This window comes from Mixophyes fleayi, chromosome 6, assembly GCF_038048845.1.
Source record: "Mixophyes fleayi isolate aMixFle1 chromosome 6, aMixFle1.hap1, whole genome shotgun sequence".
NCBI lineage: Eukaryota > Metazoa > Chordata > Amphibia > Anura > Limnodynastidae > Mixophyes > Mixophyes fleayi.
Window position 1 is genome coordinate 150,661,722 of NC_134407.1, and position 23,868 is coordinate 150,685,589.

At 42.9% G+C, this 23,868-nt stretch overlaps 1 protein-coding gene across 1 annotated transcript in view; it reads left to right on the forward strand.

Annotated features, from left to right (window-relative positions):
• The window catches only part of LOC142095362 (synaptonemal complex protein 2-like), a 315,417-nt gene that overhangs the window by 152,833 nt on the left and 138,716 nt on the right, over positions 1-23,868 (forward strand). The window contains exon 22 of the mRNA XM_075178313.1: positions 5,751-5,857. Within this exon, the coding sequence (XP_075034414.1) occupies positions 5,751-5,857 (107 nt within the window). The remainder of the gene's footprint in view (positions 1-5,750; positions 5,858-23,868) is intronic.

Below are 23,868 nucleotides of genomic sequence, written 5' to 3' on the forward strand. Positions count from 1 at the left end.
AGGATAGGATGGTTTGTCTCCATATAGGGGTTTGCCCATTCCGAGGCTTCCCCTCTAAAGTGAGATATCAAGAACAGTACCTGTCTCTTTTGGGTCACTAACGAGACTAGGTACAGAGGAAATATATGAAGCACCAAACCTCAGAAGAGCACTACGTTGGGAAAGGTGCTCCTCAATCATAGGTGATTGCTTGGACTGGAGACTTGTCAAGTGACAGCTTGGACTGGACACTCTTGGCAGGAGGCGGCTCGTACTTCGCCCCCTCGACTGAAGGCGATTTGGCAAGGCATGGCTCGGACTGGAGAATCTCGGCAAGTTACGGCCCCGACTGGGTATACTTGGACCGTACAGCACTGGAAGAAGCCTTGGAACAGACAGCACTAAGTGGTAACTCGGGGTGAACCGTATCAAGTGGTGGCTTCGGGTTGAACCGTATCAAGTGGCGTCTCGGGCTGAACCATATCAAGTGGTGACTAAGGCTGAACTGCATGGAATGTCGACTCTGATTGAACTGCATGGAATTGCAACTTGGGCTGAACCGTATCTAGAGACAATGTCTCTGGAGCAGATTGGAGAGGCAGATCCTATAGTGAAGCAGGCTGTACTGACTGCGCACTCTCAGAAGCAGACTGTAGCTCAGGAACAGCGACCGCGGCTGACGTCTGGGTTCTGGAGACCACGGCCGGCTCCTCGGAACTGGCGGCAGAGGCCGGCACCTCAAGGCAAGGAAACTGGCGCCTCTGGAGAGGCGGCCAGAACTGGCGGTCTAAGGCTCATACCAGGAGCAGAACAGGCTGTAATGTGGGAACGGGAAATGAAGCGCAAATAAATCCAGTGTGAGGGGAATAAAAAAAAAGACGGTTCTGTAGTCGGTCGTTGTCTTCGGAGAGAACAGTCTTGTAACAAGTGTATTTTACTAGCACAATAGAGACATATTTAGTTCTTCGCCGCCGCTGCTCTTCTTTGGTCAGATGGGGACGTTGACCACCTGTGAACCTAGAGTTTTTTACACCATAGTTCTTAGTAAACAGTAAATTTGTAGTAGCACTATTAAGAAATTATGTTTGCACTGATTAAAACAAATCAACAGGATCAGAAATGGGATAGGCAAAATCTGACTCCCGAATTGGTCAATAAGTAAGGTAGAAAATGGAGCCAACTGAGAGCGTATTAAAATTAAGTCTGCTTGTAGTTTCTGTAGCAAAGGTAGTTCATTAATTTGTAAAGCAGACATGTTGTAAGAGGAAACAAATGAAAAACAATTGTAAAAAGAATCCCAGGAGAAAATCTGAAACCGGATCTTTCACACGGCTGTAAAGCTGTCTTTTTGCCTGATCATAATGTCACCCTTCAAAGTAAGTCGCAGCTATGGAGCCTGGGATTTGATACAGAATATAGGTGTTTATTGATTAAAATATAGGTAAATAGTACGGATCAAATATTGCTGAAACTGCACAGGAATAACAGAGGTAACTGGATACTGGTTGCAAGGAATACTGCGGATGCAGGGGATTAGGTTAGATGAAGAGAGATCCCATGGTAAATGTATCAAGCTGAGAGTTTTTCGTCGGGATTGAAAAGTGGAGATGTTGCCCATAGCAACCAATCAGACTCTAGCTTTCATTTTGTAGAAAGCACTAAATAATTGATAGCTAGAATCTTATTTGTTTTTCAAACCCGCCGAAAAGCTCTCAGCTTGATACACTTACTCCCCGGAGTAGTGATGTGAAGTCCGAGAGCACAGGAGAACCAGGAGACAAACCAAATGGGAAGGCAACAAAACAACAATGACCAGCACAGGAGAGGGAGAGAGGCAGGTATAATTAGGGAACATCAAGGTGCAGGAGATAATTAGTGACACAGGTTAACCCCTAACAATAACAAAGGACAAAGGCACAATAGCAGCACCTCTGGTGAACAGAGGTACTGCCAGATAAACATAATACTACAAGTCCAAGGTCCAGAAGTAGCTGCCAATGCAAAGCAGCACGCAATGCAGAAGGCTGCAGGCAGATCCTGACACCTCCTTTCCTTCAGCCTCACCTTATCTCATGCCCTCCCGTCTGGACACAATTCCACACGTACACAACAATACCTAAGTACGCTTAACCCAATCCAGTTTTCTTCGTCAATAAAACAACTATTTTCTACTATGTCTGCATTGTCCTGCCCTAAACTTTCTACAGGAAAATACTCACTTTAGCCCTAGACTGTTTAGCTCCAGCTACCACATACCGTCTTTGACAATCCAAACCCCAACCATGGCATACCAAAAAGACCCGCCACCTGCAAAAGAGTTCTCGCATTGCAGAGCATCACTGGAAGAAATCTTGTTCCTATCTCGATTTCCTCCACTATAATTCATCCTTACATCTTACAGCACTGACCTTTCAATTGCCAAACAAACATTCTTAAAATCTTCTAACCCACATCGACTTTTTGCCACCTTCAACTCACTTCTCTACCCACACCTTCTACCCCTTCCTCCCTCACAGCCTATGATTTTGCCACCTACTTCAAAGACAAAATCTGCACCATTCGACAAGATAGTTCCTCATTCCAAACATAACCCTCGCTTACTCTCCCCACCCTCGCTTACTCTCCCCAATCCAATCTTAATTCAGTCTCTCCAGTAACTGAAGACCGTCTCTACACTCCTCATCATTTCACCCTACATCCTATCCCCTTCGACCTTATTCCCTCCCAACTTATTAGCTCTCTTTCCTCCAATGCATGCCTTTCTCTAGCTCACCTATTCAACCTGTCTCCTTCCACTAGCACATTTCCATCCTCCTTTAAACATGCACTCATCTCACCAGTTCTAAAGAAACCATCTCCCGATCCAGCCTCTCATCCAGTATTCATGATATACTTCAGTTATTGCTGCTGTGAGTTTACTTTTATTGGAAGCTGGACTGTTTGAATTCTGTATACCTATCCCAAGGCTTGCAGTAATATGAGGAGTCACATGAGCTAACCTGACAATTGGCCTTCGTAAAACAGGTCTTTCCTGGTTACTTACTACTTATTGAACCGCTTCTTTAACTTTTCCACCTCTGGCATATCGTCCCCTCCACTCCCACTATCTGTTGGGACTCCCACAAGGCTCTCTTCTTAGCCCTTTACTTGTTTCATTGTACACATCTTCTCTTGGGGCACTAATTTACACATTATGCCTCCAGTACCACCTGTTAGGAACAGCAGGCAACTGCTGTTTTCTTTTTGTCTGCTGCACTGTTTTCAGCCTGAGTGTGATCACCTGAACTCCTCTCACCTGCAGCTCTATCTGACACCTGCCCTGATTGGCTACTACTGGTTTAAATACCTGTCAGCTTGACTCTGCCTTTGTCGGTTATAGCGTTCACAGGCTTGCTTCTCCATGTTCCTGGTTCTGTGATTAGTCTACCAGTTTCCTGTTTGATACCCGTTGTGACCTCTGCCTGGATACCACCCTTGCTTGTTTGCTCGTGACCCTGACCTCTGTCTGTATACTGACCTTGCTTGTTTGCTCGTGGCCCTGACTTCTACTTTGATTTGGACTCTGCCTGTTCGTCTGAGAGATATACTCCCTGCCACAGGATCGAGGTGCCAGCTATTCGCTCCATCAGACTCACCTGTGTCTACAGTGTTTCACAGTACAGATTTACTGCTCAATCTTGCTCCGGCACTGCTGCTCTCTAGCTCTATCTCACATAGGCCACAGCTGGTACTACACCATCCTCTACTCCACACTGCCAATCTGTAATACTGGTGGAGGTTGGTACTGCATCCTGTTACTACTCAGTGTTCCTGCTTTATCTGGTCCAGGAGTATTTCTGCTCAGCATCCCACTGTCAAGTCCTCTGTGGTGCCTACCTGTCGGAGTTGAGTTATCACGACTTGACAATAAGTCCTGGGGACAACCGAGTACCGGCGAACATATCTGGTTCTATGGGAAAGGGGGTTGCTATAGGTGAAGCTCTCGTCAACAACAGTTTCTGATAACTCAACACGTAGGGTGATTCGTGACACCACCTCTATGCTGATGACACCCAAATCTATATCCTCTCCTCTTCTGTATCTTGTGTAACCATCTGACTTTCAGCTATCTCTACATGGATGTCCCAATGCTACCTAAAGCTCAACATATCCAAAACAGAGTTTATTATGTTCCCTACTGACAAAATCACCACCTCCCCTCAATTCTCCCTCACTGTCAATAACACCATAATTGCCTCAGTTTCCCTCGCCCCCAGCCTAGGTTTCACACTTGACTCCACACTCTGCTTTATTTATGACATCCAGACTCTCTCCCAGTCCTGTCGATTCCACCTTAAAAACATTGCCAGAATACGTCCTTTTCTTACTCAACATGTTACCAAAACTCTTATCCATTCTCTTATCCTCTTTCATCTTGACTACTGCAACCTCCTGTTGTCTAGCATTCCTGACACCCATATATCCACACTTCAATCCATTCTAAATGCTGCTGCAAGACTGATCTACCTCTCTCACCGCTCCACATCTGCTGCACCACTTTTCAAATCCCTACACAGGCTCCGTGTCCTCCAGAATCCAATTGAAATTCTCGCCCTTACCTGCAAAGCACTCAACAACACTACTCCGTCATACATCTCAATCTCCTATCAAAATACTCTCACTCCCACCCGCTTAGATCTATCTCTGACCATGCGCCTTGTCTCATCTCTGGTAATCACCTCTCACTCGCACCTACAAGACTTCTCCCATGCTGCTGCCCACTTATGGAATTCCCTACCACGCCAAATCAGGCTTTCCCACAGCCTTCAAATCTTTAGACATTCTCTAAAAATCCATCTCTTTTTTTTTTTATATCTTCTCTTATTCCTGATGATACTATACACACTAATACACCCTCACAACTGTATCAATCTCCACTCTGAGTCACATTTGCTCCTCTTGTTTCTACTGTTTTCTTTTTGGCTGCTGCACTGTTTATAGCCTGAGTTTAGAATGCATGCTCTCTAATGAGCAGGGTCCTCCATACCCTTTGTTTTCATGTCTGCATTTACTTTTTCTGCCTTGTATGTCCTTTTTATGTATTAGCCTGTTTGTGAGCAAATTAACCTAGGGCTGCCTGAACCTACCTCTGCAGCAGGTGTTCATTGTGATTCTGATAATATAAGTATCTGATTCAGTATGATATAAAAAGTGATTGAAAGTTCTGCCTTTGTCTCTGACTACCCTGTTAAAATAGGAAAGAACAGATATAGTAATGAAGTGGTTGTAGTGGAAATTTAGAAGTAGCGTTATTAAAAATGTAATTGAAATGTAAGTGAATGGAATTTTAGTTTTATAAAGGCAATAGGAGAAGTGGTGCTATGGTACACCCCCGCTTGGACCACTGCTCAATGAGAATTTACTGAGTGCTCCTAGGTTACATTTAATGTGTGCAGCAGATGAAATGCTGTGTTTATTCTAATGGCAGAGACTAGCTATGATCATTGGAGATGTAAAGTTTATGTGCTTGATGCAAATACAATAATTGTTCTCTCTTACTACCAATATGGTAGGTAAGTTAATTTTCTTAATTGCTTGACACATATCATCACAAATCTGGTGATTACTTTACAAGCAAATGTGTAACGAGTAAACTTTGGCATTGGTGATATGGAAAGAGTTGTAGCTAAAATATCACAATCATTGTTTTTTGTAGTTTGTAAACTTTAAAGGTGAGTGACTGCTTATGCATCACAGGTATGTCAACAACACTTTCTTATTTTCTGTTATAGATTGTCTTGTCTCACAGAGAGATACCTGGACTTGAAAAAGAAGCATTCAAGTTCTACACACCAGAATGAGAAAATAAGTGTTCCAGATCAATTTATATGTAATAAAGGTAAATATAACTCATCACAATAGTCTTCTTGTTCATGTAACTGTGAGTTTTACTGCTATAAGATATTTAATATGAGGGATAGGGGGTGTTACTGGGGGCTTAAAAGTAAAAGGTTGTGCATATACAACCGATTTAACAGAAAGACAAAAATGCCCTTTGTTATCTAACTGTGTAGTATTATTATTATTATCATCGTTTATTTGTAAGGCGCCACATGGTTTCCACAGCGCCGTACACAGTACAAACAGTAGACCATACAGGGCAAAACAGTACAGAACATTAAACATAAAATACCAATACTTCGTAAACTCCGGGCAGGCAAATACAGTAGAGACGGAGTGGAAGAACAGGTATGAAGACAGGAGGAAAGAGGGCCCTGCTCATACGAGCTTACATCCTAACGGAGGGTGGACAGAATCGGGCACAGAAGGGAGCCAGTGAGGCAAAGGGGAGAACCGAAGAGATGAGAGGTTAAGTGGATGGTTGGTAGGCCTTAAGAAACGGGGGCGTTTTAAGTGCCCGTTTGAAGGAGCACAGGTTAGGTGAGAGACGGATGGAGCGAGGGAGGTCGTTCCAGTGAAGGGGGGCAGCGCGGGAGAAGTCTTGGATTCTAGAGTGGGAAGAGGTGATCAGAGTGGAGGAGAGTCGGCGATCATTGGCTGAGCGCAGGGAGCGGGCAGGAGTGTGAATGGAGAGGAGGTTAGAGATATAAGGGGCAGTAGACTGGGAGAGAGCCTTGTAAGTGGTGGTAAGGAGTTTGAAAAGGATTCTATAGGGGAAGGGGAGCCAGTGTAAGGCAAGACAGAGAGGGGAGGCAGAGGAGGAGCGGCGTGAGAGGAAGATAAGTCTCGCAGCCGCATTGAGTATAGAGCGGAGGGGGGCGAGGTGGGAGCAGGGGAGGCCAGTTAGGAGGAGGTTGCAGTAGTCGAGGCGGGAGATGATGAGAGCATGGATGATAGTTTTGGTGGCCTCTTGAGAGAGGAAGGGACGGATGCGGGCAATGTTACGGAGTTGGAAGCGACAGGCTTGGGCGAGGGATTGGATGTGGGGGGCAAAAGAGAGAGCGAGGAGTCAAGAGTGACTCCCAGGCAGCGGAGTTGGGTGATAGTGGAGTTGTTAACAACAATGGAGAGGTCGTGGTGGGAAGGGAATCTGGGTGGGGGAAAGACAATGAGTTCAGTTTTGGAGATGTTAATTTTAAGAAAGCGTGAGGACATCCAGGAGGAGATGGCTGAGAGGCAGTCAGTTACACGAGGGAGGAGGAAAGATTAGGAGAAGAGATGTATAGTTGAATATCATCAGCATATAGGTGATACTGAAGACCGAATGAGGAGATGAGAGCCCCAAGGGAGGAAGTATACAGTGAAAAGAGTAAAGGGCCAAGAACAGAGCCCTGAGGGACTCCTACAGGGAGAAGGGAGGGAGTGGAGGAAGAACCAGACGTGGATACAGAGAAGGAGCGGTTAGCAAGATATGAAGTGAACCAGGCATGGACAGGACCAGAGAGGCCGAGAGAGAGACGAGTTTGCAGCAGGAGGGGATGGTCCACAGTGTCAAAGGCCGTGGAGAGGTCAAGGAGGATAAGTATAGAGAAGTGACCCTTGGATTTGGCTGATAGGAGATCATTAGTGACTTTAGCCAGGGCTGTTTCGGTGGAGTGGAGGGGGCGGTAGCCGGAGTGGAGGGGGCGGTAGCCGGATTGGAGAGGGTCAAGGAGGGAGTTGTCAGAGAGGTGCCTGGTGAGGCGGCAGCAGACAATCCGCTCAAGTAGTTTGGAGGCATATGGGAGAAGAGAGATAGGGCGATAGTTTGCAAGAGAGGCGGGGTCAAGATTGGGTTTCTTGAGGATAGGGGAGATAAGAGCGTGTTTGAATGAGGATGGGACAACGCCAGAGGAGAGTGATAGGTTGTGTATTAATTATTTGCATTACTTTAATGTTTTCATTGTAATGTGTTTGGGCATCTTTTAGCTGAATTTAATGCTTTTCATCTTTTAGTATTTTTTTAATTCCCTGAGTAGACAGTTAAGTTACTAACCACAATAACCAATTGATACACCACCCCCATGTTTTCCATGCAGCTTGCAAAATACAGCAGCATTCTTGTAGGATTGGGCATCTATAGAGAGAATACACAAGTATGAATGATGCCATAGGGATCTTTACTGAACTGATACATGATCTTCATCAATGATGAGGACCAGGTGGCCTTAGGGCCACATGCGGCCTTCCGAGCCTTCAGGTTACCACAATTGTCCTATATAGGGCATATTGCCAATCTGGAGCAATATCAAAATAGCCAAACTTTGTGGGATTTATGTATGGCTCCCCTACTTTTTTAGAGGAATCACTGATGTATGACAGTATTAGGTACCAGAATTACCCAATCCTGGAAACATGGAGGACATTCTGCCATTCAAGATCTAGCTATAATCACCTTAACCAGAGAGGCCAAGTTAAACACATACTTGAAGCAACTGCTACCCAACCTTTTCTCAAGATCCAAACCAAGCAGGTATACTTTAGGCCAGGCCTGTCCAACCTGCGGCCCTCCAGATGTTGTGAAACTACAAGTCCCAGCATGCCCTTCCAGCTATCAACAGGTTGTCTATTGGCAAAGCATGCTGGGGCTTGTAGTTTCACAATACCTGGAGGGCCGCAGGTTGGACAGGCCTGCTTTAGGCTAAGGGGAGTAACCTCCACACCTGTTCTCCAGATTGAAGCCCAAACAGAGTTCTAAATACTTACAATTAGAGGATATTCCCACATCATATGTATAAAAGCACCTGGGTCTACCTATTTGGGGCAGACTACGTGAAGTGAGATATACCATATATATCTAAAGAAAAAACATTTGGGACTGGGAATTCAACTTTTAGCTGGTGAAAGGGTTTTAAGTAGCCTTTAGTGTAAATTTGACAAATTAAGGATATAAAATTCCTGTTCTATAAACATCAAACTTTTCAAGAAATTCTTTTACCAGAACAAAGGTGGAGAGGGTGTCGATGTTTACCCATGAGTTGGTGAGTGGTATTTCAAATTTTGACCGCCTGTTAAATAATTGGGGAACCTATCGTATCAGGCTTTTAGTTAGGTCCAGGCAAACTAGAAAATGCCTCCGTCACCAGTGGATTGCAGGTGCTGGCCTTTTTTTTATCAATTTTGGGCACTTTTGTTAAAGGCCTGTACCTGTCCCGGGATTTGCAAATCGAATTGTAACTTCGGCATAGTTGGCTGTCCCATTTTAGCCTTGCTTAGTTCTGATAAGCATTCAATCATTTGTTTTTTATCTACAAGCCCTCTGATGTATCAGCGAGAGATCTGTGTCATAGGTGTATGTTTAGGCACGTGCTACTGAGATTTTCTGGTCTTACAAAGTCTTGAGATGTAAAATAATAATTTGCTACAAAACTGCAAATAGTAATCACTGCAGAGTAGAGATAAACACATTGGGGCATGAATTAGTGCCCTGAAACAGCATTCTGAGGAGTTTCTTAAAATTAGAAGCCGACAGAGAAGTGGATGATCTGCACCATGAAGTGTTCTTCTGTATAGACAATAGTGATGACCTAGAGATTCAGGAACAAGTGCACTGTAGCATTTTTAATGAAAGTTTAACAAACACACAGTAGTTTTGTAAACTAACAGAAAGGAAAACAATAAAAGTAGCAGTCTCTTTAGCCAATCTCTGTTATAGCTGCCACACAGGTTTTGTTTCCTCCTCACTGCAAGGCAGTGGTCTTGCTTCAGTGTCACCTCGCTCTTGACAGGTTATCCTCTATATCCTTAAAAACTGTCCAACCACTCGCCACAGGAAAGTGAAATCGAGGGATTTCTTTATTTTCTTCTTTTTTTTTTAAATGTTTGTTTAATTGATTTTCAAATAAAGTACAATGCATACAGGCATCGAAAGTGTGTCAATCTAATACATAATGCATAAAACATTCAAAACATGTTCAGTCTATAAGATCTTTAAGGTTATTACAACACAAGGGGAATGACCTCCTTGCATCTCAATCAGAGCCATTTAGAGATAATGAAATACTAATGCCATGGCTACGTGTACAGATAAACAAGTACAACAAAACAAAACGATAAAAACAATCAAACTTCCAGTGAATGTCCCAAGTATCTATAAATGACAAATATTAAGGTATGCCAGTCCTGCTAAGCACACCCCATCATGTCAGTTAGGTCCCTTAAGTACCCATGTGCCCTGATTGATGAAGGAGGCAAAGAGATGGGGGCTGCGGGGGTGGTCGAAAGCTAGGTCCAACTTTAGGCTATCTGTTCCCAAATTCAGTTGTACTCTGAAGTTGGTGGTGAGCGTATGTTAGTGGAAGCTAGGTTAGGGTAGTATGGGTGGTGTCAAAAAGTTTCATGATGCTATTTCTTAAATCATGGGATATTGAATCGATATAAGGGCCCCATTAAATGTAGACTTTTATCACTCCCTTCTCAATATCAGGAAGGGTTGCTGTCAAAATATAAATATATAATGAGTCTAAAAGTTCTGTTTTAACTTCAGAAAGGAAAGGGGGAGTAGCAGTAGTCCGGTGTCGGAGTATGGTTAATTTGGCGATGGTAAGTACCACAGTAAGGAATGGATTTACATCCTGGATCTCCCTGTGGGTAGTAGTGTGATCCAATGACCAAAGAGACATTAAAGAAATGTAAAATTTTATTCCAAATCTTTGGATTTTCCTGCATTCCCTCTTTTTTTAAAAAAATATTCCAACTTTAGACCCAGATACTTCTGCTTCCTTAAATGCACCATGGTTTCCCCAAGAGATTCAAAGAGTCATAAAAGATCTGCCAAGGGATAAAGCACCCGGCCCTGATGGATTCATTAATACATTTTATGTTATGTTTCAGTGTCATCTAATTCCTTTTTTAGTACAATAATATAATGGGGGAACGGAGCAGGGTACCTTCCATTAGAAATATTAGAGTCTTGGATAGTTACCATACCTAAATAGGGGAAGGATCCATCTGTATGTCTGAATTATCGTCCGATAGCTCTTCTTACTTCTGATTTAAAGATTTATGCTAATCTCATTGCCAGTAGGCTTAATCGAATTATCGCTGGATTGATACATACGGACCTGGTAGGCTTTGTTGGGGAAGACAGATAATACTAGACGAGTATTCATTTAATATTATTGAACAATCTAATAAACATCACTTCATCACTACATTGTTGTTTTATGAAGCAAGTCTTAGTTCGATTTGGATTTAAGGATGCTATTTTGAGGGTGATAATGGCATTATACTCTGGGACGGAACTAAACAGGGATGCCATCTGTCCCCTTTTGTTTGTCTTTTAGCAATAGAGCTTTAATTACCAGCTTTAATTCATTCTTACCAGCTTTAATTCATTCTTCTCACTACATGCCAGGGGATTTAATTAGGAAATGTTACCCATAAAATTTGTTTATTTGCTGACCATGTTCTTTTATTTATAACAAGCCATGAGACTTTGTTACCGTTCTTGCATGCCATGTTGGAGAGTTACAGCAAGCTATATTATTATAAATTAAATACTTTTAAAACATGCTCTTTCTGTCAATATTCTTTTAGAGTTTTTGGTCTTTGGTCTGCCTCCGGCCGAATTATATGTATTCGTGGAAAACTTCTGCGCTGTCATATTTAGATATATTAATCACTGCCCAGATAGAAGATTTAGTCACTGTTAATTATACTCTGCTAATGGTGAATCTCTCTAACCTGACTAAGTAATGGATCTGTTGCGAGTTGTTTTAAATGGGTAGGATTGCCGTGTTTAAAATAATAATACTACCGAAGCTATTATATTTATTTCGTACTTTAGCATTGTTATTGCCTAACGGGTTAATGATCAATTTTCGGAAGTTGATATATTTTTATGTTTGAAAAGGCAGATCCCTGTGATTGGCTTATTCACATATGACCCCAGAGAAGAGAGAGGGAGGTTTAGCACTGGCAGGAGGCATGCCTTTTGTCTCCACACCCAGTCAATACCTTGAGTAGATTTGAAGAAAAATGCCATTCCTTCTTTCCTCCTCCCAGATCTGATGTGGATACCGAGGGCATGGCGACCCCCTGCTTCTAGTTTGCCTCGTTTCACAAGGGATTCCTGGAAGGTATAGGATTAAACTTAGGCCGCTACTCAAGATGGGTGATTAGTCACCTCTAATATTTCTTTTCTCTCTATAGCTAAATTTATCCCTTTTCTCATTCTATCCCAATGGGTTAACAATGGAGCCTCTATGGTGGAACATTTATATAATAAGCATGGTCTTATGTTATATACACAGATCAGGTCTAAATTTTATCTTCCATCATGTAGTCTTTATACTTTTCTTCAACTCAAACATTGGATAAAATCACTTGGCCTCCCTCATTCTTTGTTCTCCAAGCCTCTCCAGCGGTTATTGACTAGACTGACTTCTGGTTAGAATATAGCAGGTATTTTGTTTTGGTATAAGTTTCTTCTATCAGCCCATGAACAAACTAAGTCTCGTTCTCAATTGTGTTGGGTATCAAGACTTGGGACAGGTTTATACTATAGCACAATGGGAATCTATATTTCTCCTCTACTTATTATATTCCATAATGTTTAAACCATAGCAAGATGTGTTTTAAATTTATCCACAGTTTCTATTTAACTCCTGATCAATTACATAAAATGGCGCCAATATTGCTAGCGTAAGTTTGGAGAAATTGGGGATATCTTCCACATTTTTTGGACTTGTCCAGCAGTTCAAGCCCTGTGAATAACTGTATTTGCATTTGATAAATCTGTTACTCAGCAGGATATACCCATGTCACCAGAAGTGGCCCTATTACAGATCTTTCCATCTGGTACCTCTCTCTGTTTTAAATATATATGTGGTCAAATCTTTATGGCTATGTTGGCCGTAATCGCACAGGTATGGAAGTCTGATGTACTCCCTTCCATCCAAAAGGTAGTTTCTAATGTGCAAGTAAGTTGTGATATGAAAACTTTAGATGCTCCTTACTCAACCTCCAGGACTTCTTTCAACATGCACTGAAATAGTTGTTTAGTTTTTTTTTCCTGATACGGATAGATTCTCACAATATAGGGACTGCCTAGAATCAGAATTTTGTTTGTAGGGTATTGGTGTTTCGTGTAGCATTAAGTATGTTTTTGATATGGGTTCCTTAATATATTTGGCATTTCAAGGTATGACAGTATTTATACATTTGCTTGTGTTATTCTTGTATTTTTTCCCCATTACTTTTTTTTTTCTTCCTCTTCTTTCCTCCCTTTTTTCTTTCTTTTTCTCTTTTCTTGTTTGTTGCTCGGGTTTGTGTTTTCTATGTTTATGTAATATTTGTATACTTGTTAAAAAAAGTAATAAAAAGTATTATTAAAAATAAATAAACAAGCTCCTGTAACTTTGGAGACTGTAGATGGATTATCTTTGTCTTTGCCTCTGGATAGTTTTGTTATTCTGACTGCTGGACAGCTCCCTGCATTTTCTCTGTGTTCTAAATCAGTCATACTATTCTTCTGAAGTTCCAGCATGTTCTAGCTCATTACTCTGACTTCCTCTGACTTCCTATATAAGCCTTGCTTGTTTCTGTATTCCTTGTCAGATTATTTTGCTCCTATCTTTCTTGCCAGATTATTGTCCTTTTGCTGCATCCTTCCTTCAGTTATCCACTATTCATGTACTGACCTTGAATTGTCCTCAACTATGTCTCTGCCTGAACCCTTTGCTTTATTTGCTTCACCACCGAACCTGGCTGCCGTTCACCATTCTTTATATTATACTGTCCTCTAATGGGCTGCCTTTTTTTTTGCCAATGGACTCCAATTCAGTCTTCAGACCGTTACAGGACCCATAATAGATCATAGATGTCTTGAAATCCCCACGCATATGGTTTTCCATTATGGGCTTTCCTGGAGACAATACAAAGTGTTTTGTTGTACAGAAATCCATTCAGTCCTTAATCTCCTCAGGGGTAGTTGTTACATTCCTAAAAGAGAAGAACTTTCATGTTTCCATCTGGTCTTTTCAGATATGCTGTTTAGTACCTTCAAGTTCCATCCACTTTGTTTTGCTGCCAGGAGGACAAGTCTGTGTCCAATGAGGATTCACACTACCCCGATGCGCCAGAGGCGAGGGAAGTAGTGCAACAGTTGGATGTGGTAGCAGGGGAGGGGAGATGCACACAAACATACTTACAGGGGCACCCACATGTGGTTTGGGAGGGGGACAGAGGATTCCCCATAAGCAAAGAATTAATGGAGCCCCCACGCTTGCCTGCCACTGGGCAGTTGTCTCTTGAGTGTTTGGGGGAGGGGGGATTGGATCTTTGCCAGAAACAAACGGACAAGGTGCCAGAAAGTTTTCCTGCCACTTGGCAGTTTTCCCTCGGATATGTGGGGGAGGGGAGCATGGCCTCCAGAAACAAAGGACAGGCCAAGGGACTATTTTCAGTTGGGCAATTAAGGGTGGACAAGGCACCCAAGGGATGGTGGACTACAACTCTCCTACCATGGATGTGTGCACCGGAGTGGCCCAGTTTTATTGTTGACTCATCTTATGACACAGGACAGCATAAACCCCCACTCCAGCTGGGTGGGAAGATATGCCTGCAGCCATGGGACCCTGGTGGGAGAAAGAGGAACTGTGTACTGCTATCTACCTTACCATCAGACCCAGGAGAAACCACAGCAGGCCAGAAACTTTGGACTTGTAAGAAATGATTACTTGGGGCTAGGGAGCCACTGGGAAACAAGGGCTAAAAAAAGTAGGGGAGGAATGTGACAAAACGAGTGTGATATGTGAATTATAGCAAATACTTTTTATAGCCTTCTTTTGTTTCCCCAGCTCACCAGACTATAACTGCATTGTCCAATAACATGTGGCTAAGGGGACATTGTAGTTCAGTGTACATATGTATATTGTTTATTGTATATTGATAACTTGAAGTAAGGTTGCTATTCATTGTATTTAAAGTAAAGCCAGGGGGATTATGGGTAGGGATCAGGTTGCCATGTGCCTGAGTAGGAAAACTAATTAGTGTCCATTGTTCTCACCAGGCTAGTCAAGACAGGCCATCTAACAGGGGAGGTTCTCTGAAAGGACAGCTCATCTTCACTCCCCTGTCCAACCCCCCCCCCCCCCCCTTTAGTCCAGCACTGACCAATGGTTAAGTAGAATAGACGCAGGGGTTTGCCCAGGGAGGGGAAAGACTGTGGAAATTAGACCTGTGATATATAAGGAACAACTCCAGGGGGGAGGGGTGCTCATGCTTGGATTTCATTCAGGAAGGTGCAAGATGGAGTTTTGAATTGTCGTTTTCTAACTCAAGTCTATATATGCAGCTGAGAGGGATCCATGGGTCATGAAGTCTGGACAGCAGGTGACTATATCTCCTTAAGTTATTGGGGTAAGGGACAGATGATGTGGTAAATCTGACTGGCATTTATTTACTGTGTGTATATAATATTCTAGTGTTGTTTGTATAACAATAAATATACTGTTGTATTTTTATAACTGCATTTTGCCTGAGTGACCATACGAATCCTAGAAGGTACTGGGTAGCACTGGGCCAGATAAACCCGGTATCTTCACATCCCTGTTAACTTACAGACTGGCATCTGTTCATTTTTGTATGTCTCTCTTAGGAAAGATAATTTTGACCTTTTTAAGGTGGTGAAATGTGCATGGTTGCATTGAAATGAGATTCAGATCAATCTAGTTTCAAAATGGAACAAGTCTCACCATCATCTGCCCAGCTATTAATCACACTGTCTTCAAAAGTTCATCAGTCACTCCTATGGTAGCTGAGAAGTGACACCCTGAACAGGGGTCACCCTTTCACTGTTTGGGACTGTACACTGGCATCAACCTTTTCGACTTGGCGTCCTTCACTCTTTAGTGCTGCCTTCTGGGTCTTTGCTGGAAAGCATAATGGTTTTCAATGCTTTAGTCAGGGTGCACCAGTTCTTGCTAAAAATTGTTGTACAGATGCAGTCAGACAATTCCATTGCATACCTCAAGCATCAGGGGTGGACCAAGAGCACCCTGGCCACGAAAGATACCAGCAGCAGGATGATGTTGCGCCATTATGGTAGTATCATCCTGGGATTGCAGATGAGGAAGCAGATTTTCTCAGTAGAAAGTACCTTCACCCTGGGGAATGGTCACATCACCCGGTAGTCTTTCAGCAGATTGTGGACAGATGGAGTAAGTCTAATATTGACATTATAGCATATTGAGTGAACCACAACTGAAGAACTGCGGCTGCAGGTTAAGTAATCTGAAGGCGTTGTTGGTAGACACCATATTTGTACATTGGAACATTCGTCTGATTATCTGTTCTGGTAGCAGTGATTCTGCAGGTGCTAAAGAAAGTTTAAATATAGAGCATTTAGTTGATTGTTGTGCTACAGTCTGGTGAAGAGGGTTGTGGTCCATGGACATTTTGAGCATGGTAGAAGGCGTGTGGTGTTTGACTACAAGACAAGACCTGTTAAGTCAGGTGCCTTTTCATCACCAATGTTTAGCTCAACTGGCTTTAACAGATTTGCTGTCTAGGCCATAATCCTTAGATCTATGGGCTGGTCTGACAGCATGGTTTAGATTATGCTCTGGGCAGAAGAATCTCTTGATGTGAAAGGAAGGGGTTTCCTGTTTCTTCTTTTCGTTTATCTTGTATACACCCCCCAGTAGGATGCATGGCTTTTTGGTACTATATGATGCCCACAAGAGAGGTTGACTGGCATCTAAGCAGAGCATTGCCTGGTGGATTACTGCAATATTTCATCGGGCTTAATGGGTAGGTTAGTGTTTTCCATAAAATTTGACAGCACATTTTAAAAGATCGCTGAGTGGCTCCTGCACAGCACGGGGCCTTGGCTGAGAAGCTATATCGGTCGTAACTGGGTCTTCGGTACATACATCTACTATTTTACAGATTTAACATTTTTGCATCCAAAGATGCAAGCTTTGGACGTAAGGTACTGCACACTGCTACTACTGAGTGTACGCTCCCATAGTAACAGATTTGATAAAATTAGATTTTTATACTTATGTTTTGTGCTTTTCTCTGAGCCCTTTGAGGGACACTGGGCACCTAAGTTCTATTGGGCACATAAGGTTCTATTTTCCTGTTGTTCTAGTTGGAGAACCTTATTCTTTCCCCTCTCTCATTTGATTCTTTCTGGTTCTATCCTTTTGGTTCCTTTAAAATATTACTGAAGGTCCTGATAGGCTACGAGGGTATAGAAGGAGGAAGAACTTGAAGCCAGATTTAAAGTGTCCATTCTCGAGTGCAAGCAAAAAAAATACTTTCTGTTTCTCTGGTTTCCCTGTAATGTTCAAGATCAATTTACATCTACTCAACAAAGTGAAGCTCAACAAAATTTGGCATCTTGGTTTTTTTTTTTTTGGTTTTTTTTATAAGTTTTATTTTTCTAAAATCAAGTATATTACCAGCATTAAGAGTCAACATGTATATAAATAAAAAGTAAACAAATTATACGGCCAGCGTAGCATTGTAAAATCTCAATGCAAGGGTAACATAGTGGTAGCGTTTTAAATGACCAAGGATTTTAATTTGCAAACGAGTGAAACAGAAGAGAAGGGGATAGAAGAGAAAGGCAAGAAAGGATGAGGAGGCTATTTCCATATCAGAATAAGTGAGAGTGAAGAGTCAAAGAATAAATAAAGAAAAGGAGGACTAATCGTGATCTAGTCAATAAAAGATTGAAAGATTTGGATGAATTGTTAAGAATGCTTGTCATGTATTTCATATGTTGTACCTGCCAGACTCTATTAGTTATGGTTTGAAGGGATGGGGGAGTCTGCTGCCACCAGTCTGCTGCAATCTGGCTGGTGGCTGCCGAAAGAATATGTCTAGCCAACTTGTTCTGGTGACGAGTCGCCGAGGGTGCCCTCAAAGGTAGGATGAAAAATTTAGATTCAAAATGCACGTTGACCTGAAGTATCGATTGAATTCGCTGTTTAACATTGGCCCAGAAACTTGTCAATTTGGGACAGGTTCACCATATGTGGAGAAAAAAAGTCATGCAGCATACTGTGAAGTCGGTAGGGCACATAGTACCATTGATACTACACTTTGTAAACATTCTCTTTTATTTTAACGCAGATAGAATTGGAGGCAGCTTTCTCATGTATCTCTGACTATTCTTCGTTCAGTAGAGTTTAACTGAGGTCATGTTCCCAGGCCAGTTTGTGGGGGTCTCTATGGTCTAAAGTAGGCAAAGCGAGTTCTTAGTATAGCGTAGAAATAAGACCTTTTGTGGAGGAATGGTGCAGGCAGATATTTTCAAAGGTAGTGAGAGAACGAGAGGAGAGGCGAGCTATAACAGTGTTATGAAAATGGAGGAGCTTTAGGAATTTATAGAACTATTTAGAAGAGATGTTTAGTTGGGATGGAATGTCTGAGAATTGAAGGAAAATTGTCATGGCAGTGAGGTTATTTAGATAGCGGACTCCCCTCCAGAGCCATGGCTGAAACTTCTTGGATGAGAGACCCGATGAAAATTTCAGAGAATTAAATAGTTGTATCATTGGGGAGGGGTGAGAAGAGAGTCCGTTTTTTTGAGAGGATGAGTGCTAGACAGTCAAAGAGTGTAAAATGACTGGATGAAGCAGGGTGTGTTTTGGACGCCGAGCCAGAGGAGAGTAGATGGAGAGAGCAGTCCCAGACCTTCAGCCTCAATGCCTACCCAGACTATAGAGGATTCCAAGCCACACAACTGAACACATGGGTGAGTTGGGCAGAGAAGTAATAGGAACAGAAATAAAGAATTCCCAATTTCCCTCCCCAGGTGGACCTCTTCAGGACCTTAAAGTGGTCCCTGGGGCGCATCCCCAACCATATGAATCTAGAAACGTGGAAGTGAAGGAACTTAAAGACATAAGGGGGATATGGGTGGCCAGGGTCTTTTAGAGGTAAAGTAGCCTGGGGAGGATATTTATTTTAACAGCATTAATGCGGCCTGTTCAAGAGATGTAAAGTTGTGTCCAGGTGGTGAGATCTAATTTTATTTAAGCGAGAATGCATGGAAAATTAGCTTGAAAAAGGTGATCATGATGTTTAGAGATGTATACCCCAAGATATTTAATTTTTTGGAGTCGCCAGTTGAATGAGAGGGAGCGTTCAAGTTGCGACTTGTCACTTGTGGGGATATAGAAAGCCAGAACCTCTGTCTCGTCTGTGTTGACCTTCAGAGGCCCTTCTCAGCCAAGAAGGGAAAGGGGGGGTGGCAGTCGGGTTAGCAACAGTCATCAAGACATCATCCACATAGAGCACAATTTTGGGAGTAGAGGAGCCCACTGGTATGCTATCTTCTGGTTAGCCCAAATCCTGGCAGCCCAGGAATTTATAAGGGGGGATAGGGGGCAGCATTGATGCATGCTGTTTAAGATGGTAAAAGCAGCCGAGGGCAGGCCATTTGCTGAGATTGTAGCTGATGGGAAAAGGTATAAGAACGAGACCCCATTCAGAAATTTACCAGAGAACCCCATTGCTCCCAACACCCCGTCCATGAAAGACCAGGAGATGCGGTTGAACGCCTTTTCAGCGTTGAGCGCCATAAGTAGAGAGGGAAGCTTACCATTATGAATTCTCTCCTAGTGTTATCAGGGGCTTGGCGGCCTGTAATAAAGCCCACTTGGTCAGGATGGATGAGGAAAGGGAGGAGGGGGTTCAATCTAGATGCCAATATTTTATCGTAAATCTTCAAGTCAACGTTGAGTAATGATATCTGCCTGTAGCTAGCACATAGGGAGGGGTCCTTCCCCAGCTTCGTTATAACAATGATATTAGCCTTACTAGTGGCTGGGTAGAAGGAAGCCCCCTCCAGGATCTTGTTGAAGAATTTTGTTAGTTGAGGTCCTAAAACTTCGTCGACTTTAGTATTTAGTAACCTCTCATATGGTTACCTTGTCTCATGCTCATGCATTCAAGACTTCTACCGTGCTGCACGCTATCTCTTAACGTGCACACCTTCAAACGCTCCTTTAAAACCCATCTGTTCATGAAGTTGTGAACTTGGGGGGCGTGGCCTGAGGTAGTATGGAGTAGGACGTGTGCTTCCTATTCTCCCACAAAATCTGTGTAATTATCCTTAAATACCCATAGCAACCCATGCGGAGATTAAAAAATATAGGGGCACAAACTGTCTGCCTTTTGCTGGACCAGTTTTGGGTACCTTAAATATCTGGACAGTCAAGTATTATATCTCTGATATAAAGGGGCTGAATTTGTCTGAAACCGCCAAATCCCATGTTTATCCTGGAAACCCGGTGGCTGTCACTGTAGGTGGATTAACGACTGCTCTGAATATTTGTGATATGGGGAGTGAGGAATTGATTCACCCATCCCGGAGCGGATCTAGTATTTCTCTGCCCTAACTTCCTATACAGCGATCTATATATACTTTATGTAAGAGACAATGTGACAGGGAAGTAAACGAAAACCTGACACATCTGAGTGTCCTCTCACTCTTTAATCTCCGCTTAATTCATCACACTTTAAGGCAATTTATGCTTTATCTGCTCGAGAGGAAAGAGAGGTGATTTCAATATTCGTGTCATTACAACTGCCATTTTATGTCGCTGCAATTGCCACTTTGAGCTCTGGATGAAGATGGCATCATCTTGAGCTCTAGGTGAATAAACCATTAAGATCCTGCATGAAATTTATCCAGTGGAGGGTCTGCATAAAAAACAAGCTTGAGCCATTGTTAAATTTGGAATCAGCCTTACATTTCATTTAAGAAAGTCTCTCTTCCATACAGGGCTTTACCTCTGGATTGTTATGCTAGACTGTTAAATGTTGAGATTTGAGTGAGTACAATACCCTGTCTTAATGAATATGTGAACATTTCAGTGCTGAACTAATCACTACCATCAAGTAATAATCTTTACACGTCTGTATATTAACCTTCTATATATTGCTGGGTATATTGTGGGAATTGTAAGAGAGATTAGTTTGCGTTACTCACTGTAAATTTTGACTACAGCACAGCACCTACACTACAGAGCACAGTAATTAGGATAAACTTGTCACGTAATTGTTTCCAATATTATGGGAAAACACAATTATGCAACTGCTGCCGCGGCCAAATTGGAGTGATATGCTCGTCGGTCCACATCAGCAAATTCAAGAAAAGAGGCAATTGCCACTCAAACTCCTCCACCATTGCCTGATCTGCAGCCTCCTGTGATTACCCTCTCATTAGAGCAAGTATTACTAGCTATAGCTACTAGTGAAAAGAAGGTTACTGACAGAATATGTGAGAGGCAGGCCGATCTCTCCCTTATTCACCATGATCTCCAAAAAATGTGTGAGCGGATGGACGAACACAGGATCTCCTCATTGGAAGATTCTACCACTCCTGTTCAGGATCAGTTTACCGAATTGATTGCTCAGATTACACAATATAAACAAAAAACTTCAGATTTTGCGGGAGTCCTTGCTCGGTTTGGTTTTAGCGGGGGAATACTTCAATCTACAGCTTCTCATCAGCTAAATTTACACTCAAATGGTACCAGACAAGGCTGTCCCCTTTCGGCCCTCATTTTTCTCTTGGCTATTGAACCCTTGGCCGAGCAAATCAGGCAACATCCTCAATTCCCAGGCATTTAGACTTTAGTTGCTACCACGCACAAACTATGTCTTTTTGCAGACGACATTTTGCTGTACGTGACTAGCCCGGAGACCTCACTTCCACTCTTACACGATCTGCTACAAGAATTTGGAAGGGTCTCCTATTACAAATTAAACACAACTAAAACGGACGCTCTGCCGATTAACTTGGCAGAGCCCCTTCTGGGTCGAATGAAGACGGCCTTCCCATACTCTTGGAGGTCCCTATCCATGCCCTACCTAGGAATCATGATAACACCCCATTTAGACTCCCTTTTGGAGGCCAACTATGGCCCACTAGTGATACAATTAAATATTCTAGCAAAAGCGTGGCAACATCATGAGGTCTCCTGGCTAGGCAGGATAGCCGCGTTTAAAAAATGTCCCTTCTGCCCAAAATTATGTATTTATTTAGGACTTTGCCTTTTAAGTTGCCCAAATGCTATATGGACAAATTTCGTAACCTACTTACCTCTTATATTTGGAAGGGGAAACCTCCTAAACTAGCTCATACAATTATGGCATGCTCAAAAAGGACCGGGTCAAATACCAGGAAGCGGCCGTCTTAGCTCAGCTCCGAGACTGGTCTCTCCCAGGTTCCCTTAAGTACTGGGTCGACCTGGAGAGAGCCCTCAATATTGCATTCACACTGGCTGACCTTCTCTGGATTCCCAGGTCCTGGAGACCCCCCCCCCCCAGGCTACCCTCCCACGTCTCACGAGTGATGCACTTACAACCTTGGACAAATTCCTAAAGACCTCTGACCTTGCCAACCTCCCTACCTCTAATCTCTTCCTCGTCGCAGTATCGAAACTTCTCCCTGTGATATTCGAGGGGCATCACTAATCTCAAACTGCTCTATTCTGGCTCAGGGCTATTACCCTTCTCTGAATTGAGGGATAAATTCCACATTCCTAACCAACATTTTTACAAGTACCTCCAGGTTAGGCATTGGTTACATTCCTTGCACCCACGGGCTCCTCCCTATAACACCCACCAGCTCTCTTTTTCTCCAAACTCTCAACTGGAAGTAACAAAGTGGCTATCTCCTTCTGGTACACCCACCTCAACACAAGTCACCACCCGATAAAAGCCTCCTCCCAGCTAGCCTGGGAGAGGGATATTGTCTGGGAATTTGAGCCGGATCAGTGGGACAAAATATACCAAATGCCCATAGGATGTCGAGGTGTTTGAACAACTCGGAGATGCTTTACAAGTTGCTTTACAGACTTTATATGACCCACGATAGGTTGCACAAGATATGGCCAGATCAGTCCAGGACCTGTTGGCGTGGATGTGGAGAGATAGGGGATATTGTCCATGTTTTTTGGAGTTGTCCAGTGGTCAGAGTTCTTTTGGCAGAGGTGTATGCCTTAATATCCAAAGTTATTCGAACTCCGATTCCTAGTACACCGGAAGTTGCACTCTTACATTTCTTTCCTCCACAAGTGTTATTAGGGGATCGGTATGTCATAGGCCACATCTTTAGAGCTACCCGTGTGGTGATTGCCCAAGCCTGGAAATCAGCTACGTTGCCCTCCATAGTCAAGATCATTTCTAAGGTTCAGTTAATTTTTGACATGGAAACGTTGGGAGTCCCTTACTCCTTCTCTGCCTCCTCTCCCCACATCAAATGGTTTGAATGGAATCAATATGTCACCAAATCCTTAGTCCTGGCCGCCTCCGGGGAAACCTCGTGTAACCCCCCACAGTAAAATCCAAGGGCTACTATCTATGTTGTCTCTCAAACGATATGTAAAATCTGTAAAATGTTGAGATTGGTACTGTTTTATGTTATTGACTCGTATTGTTATGTACTGCCTCCCTCTCTCCCCCTCCCCTTGTCCTCCCCCATTCCTCCCTCTTTTTAATTACAATGTATGTCTTTTCTGTTTTTGTGTACCATATAACCAAAAGGAAAAACTTTAATAAAATCATTATTGAAAAAAAAATGTCAGATTTGAGGGACGGCTTTGGCGCAACAATTAAAGATTTGTTGGTCTCCCTGAGAAGACGGAGGGACTTACTCCGTAGGTGTTTCTGGAAAGCTGATTAATCCTGGAATTTGGGACAGAGGCATTCTTTCCTCACTTTACAGTTGAAAGGGCACACCGTATCCCACCACGGGCACCACCTACTGGCGCCCCTTGGCGCACCTTCAACGCTAAGATCCTCCACTTCAAAGACAGAGATGCGGTCTTAAGACCGGTACGTCATCAAGGCTCCCTTAAATACAATAATCATTTTATCTGTCTTTCCTGACTTTGCTTTGGAAGTCCAAAAAAGTCAGACTTCGTTCACCCAGGTTAAAAAGATTACGTGATCTGCAACTGCCTTATTCCATGTTATACCCAGCCAGATTGAGGGTGTCGG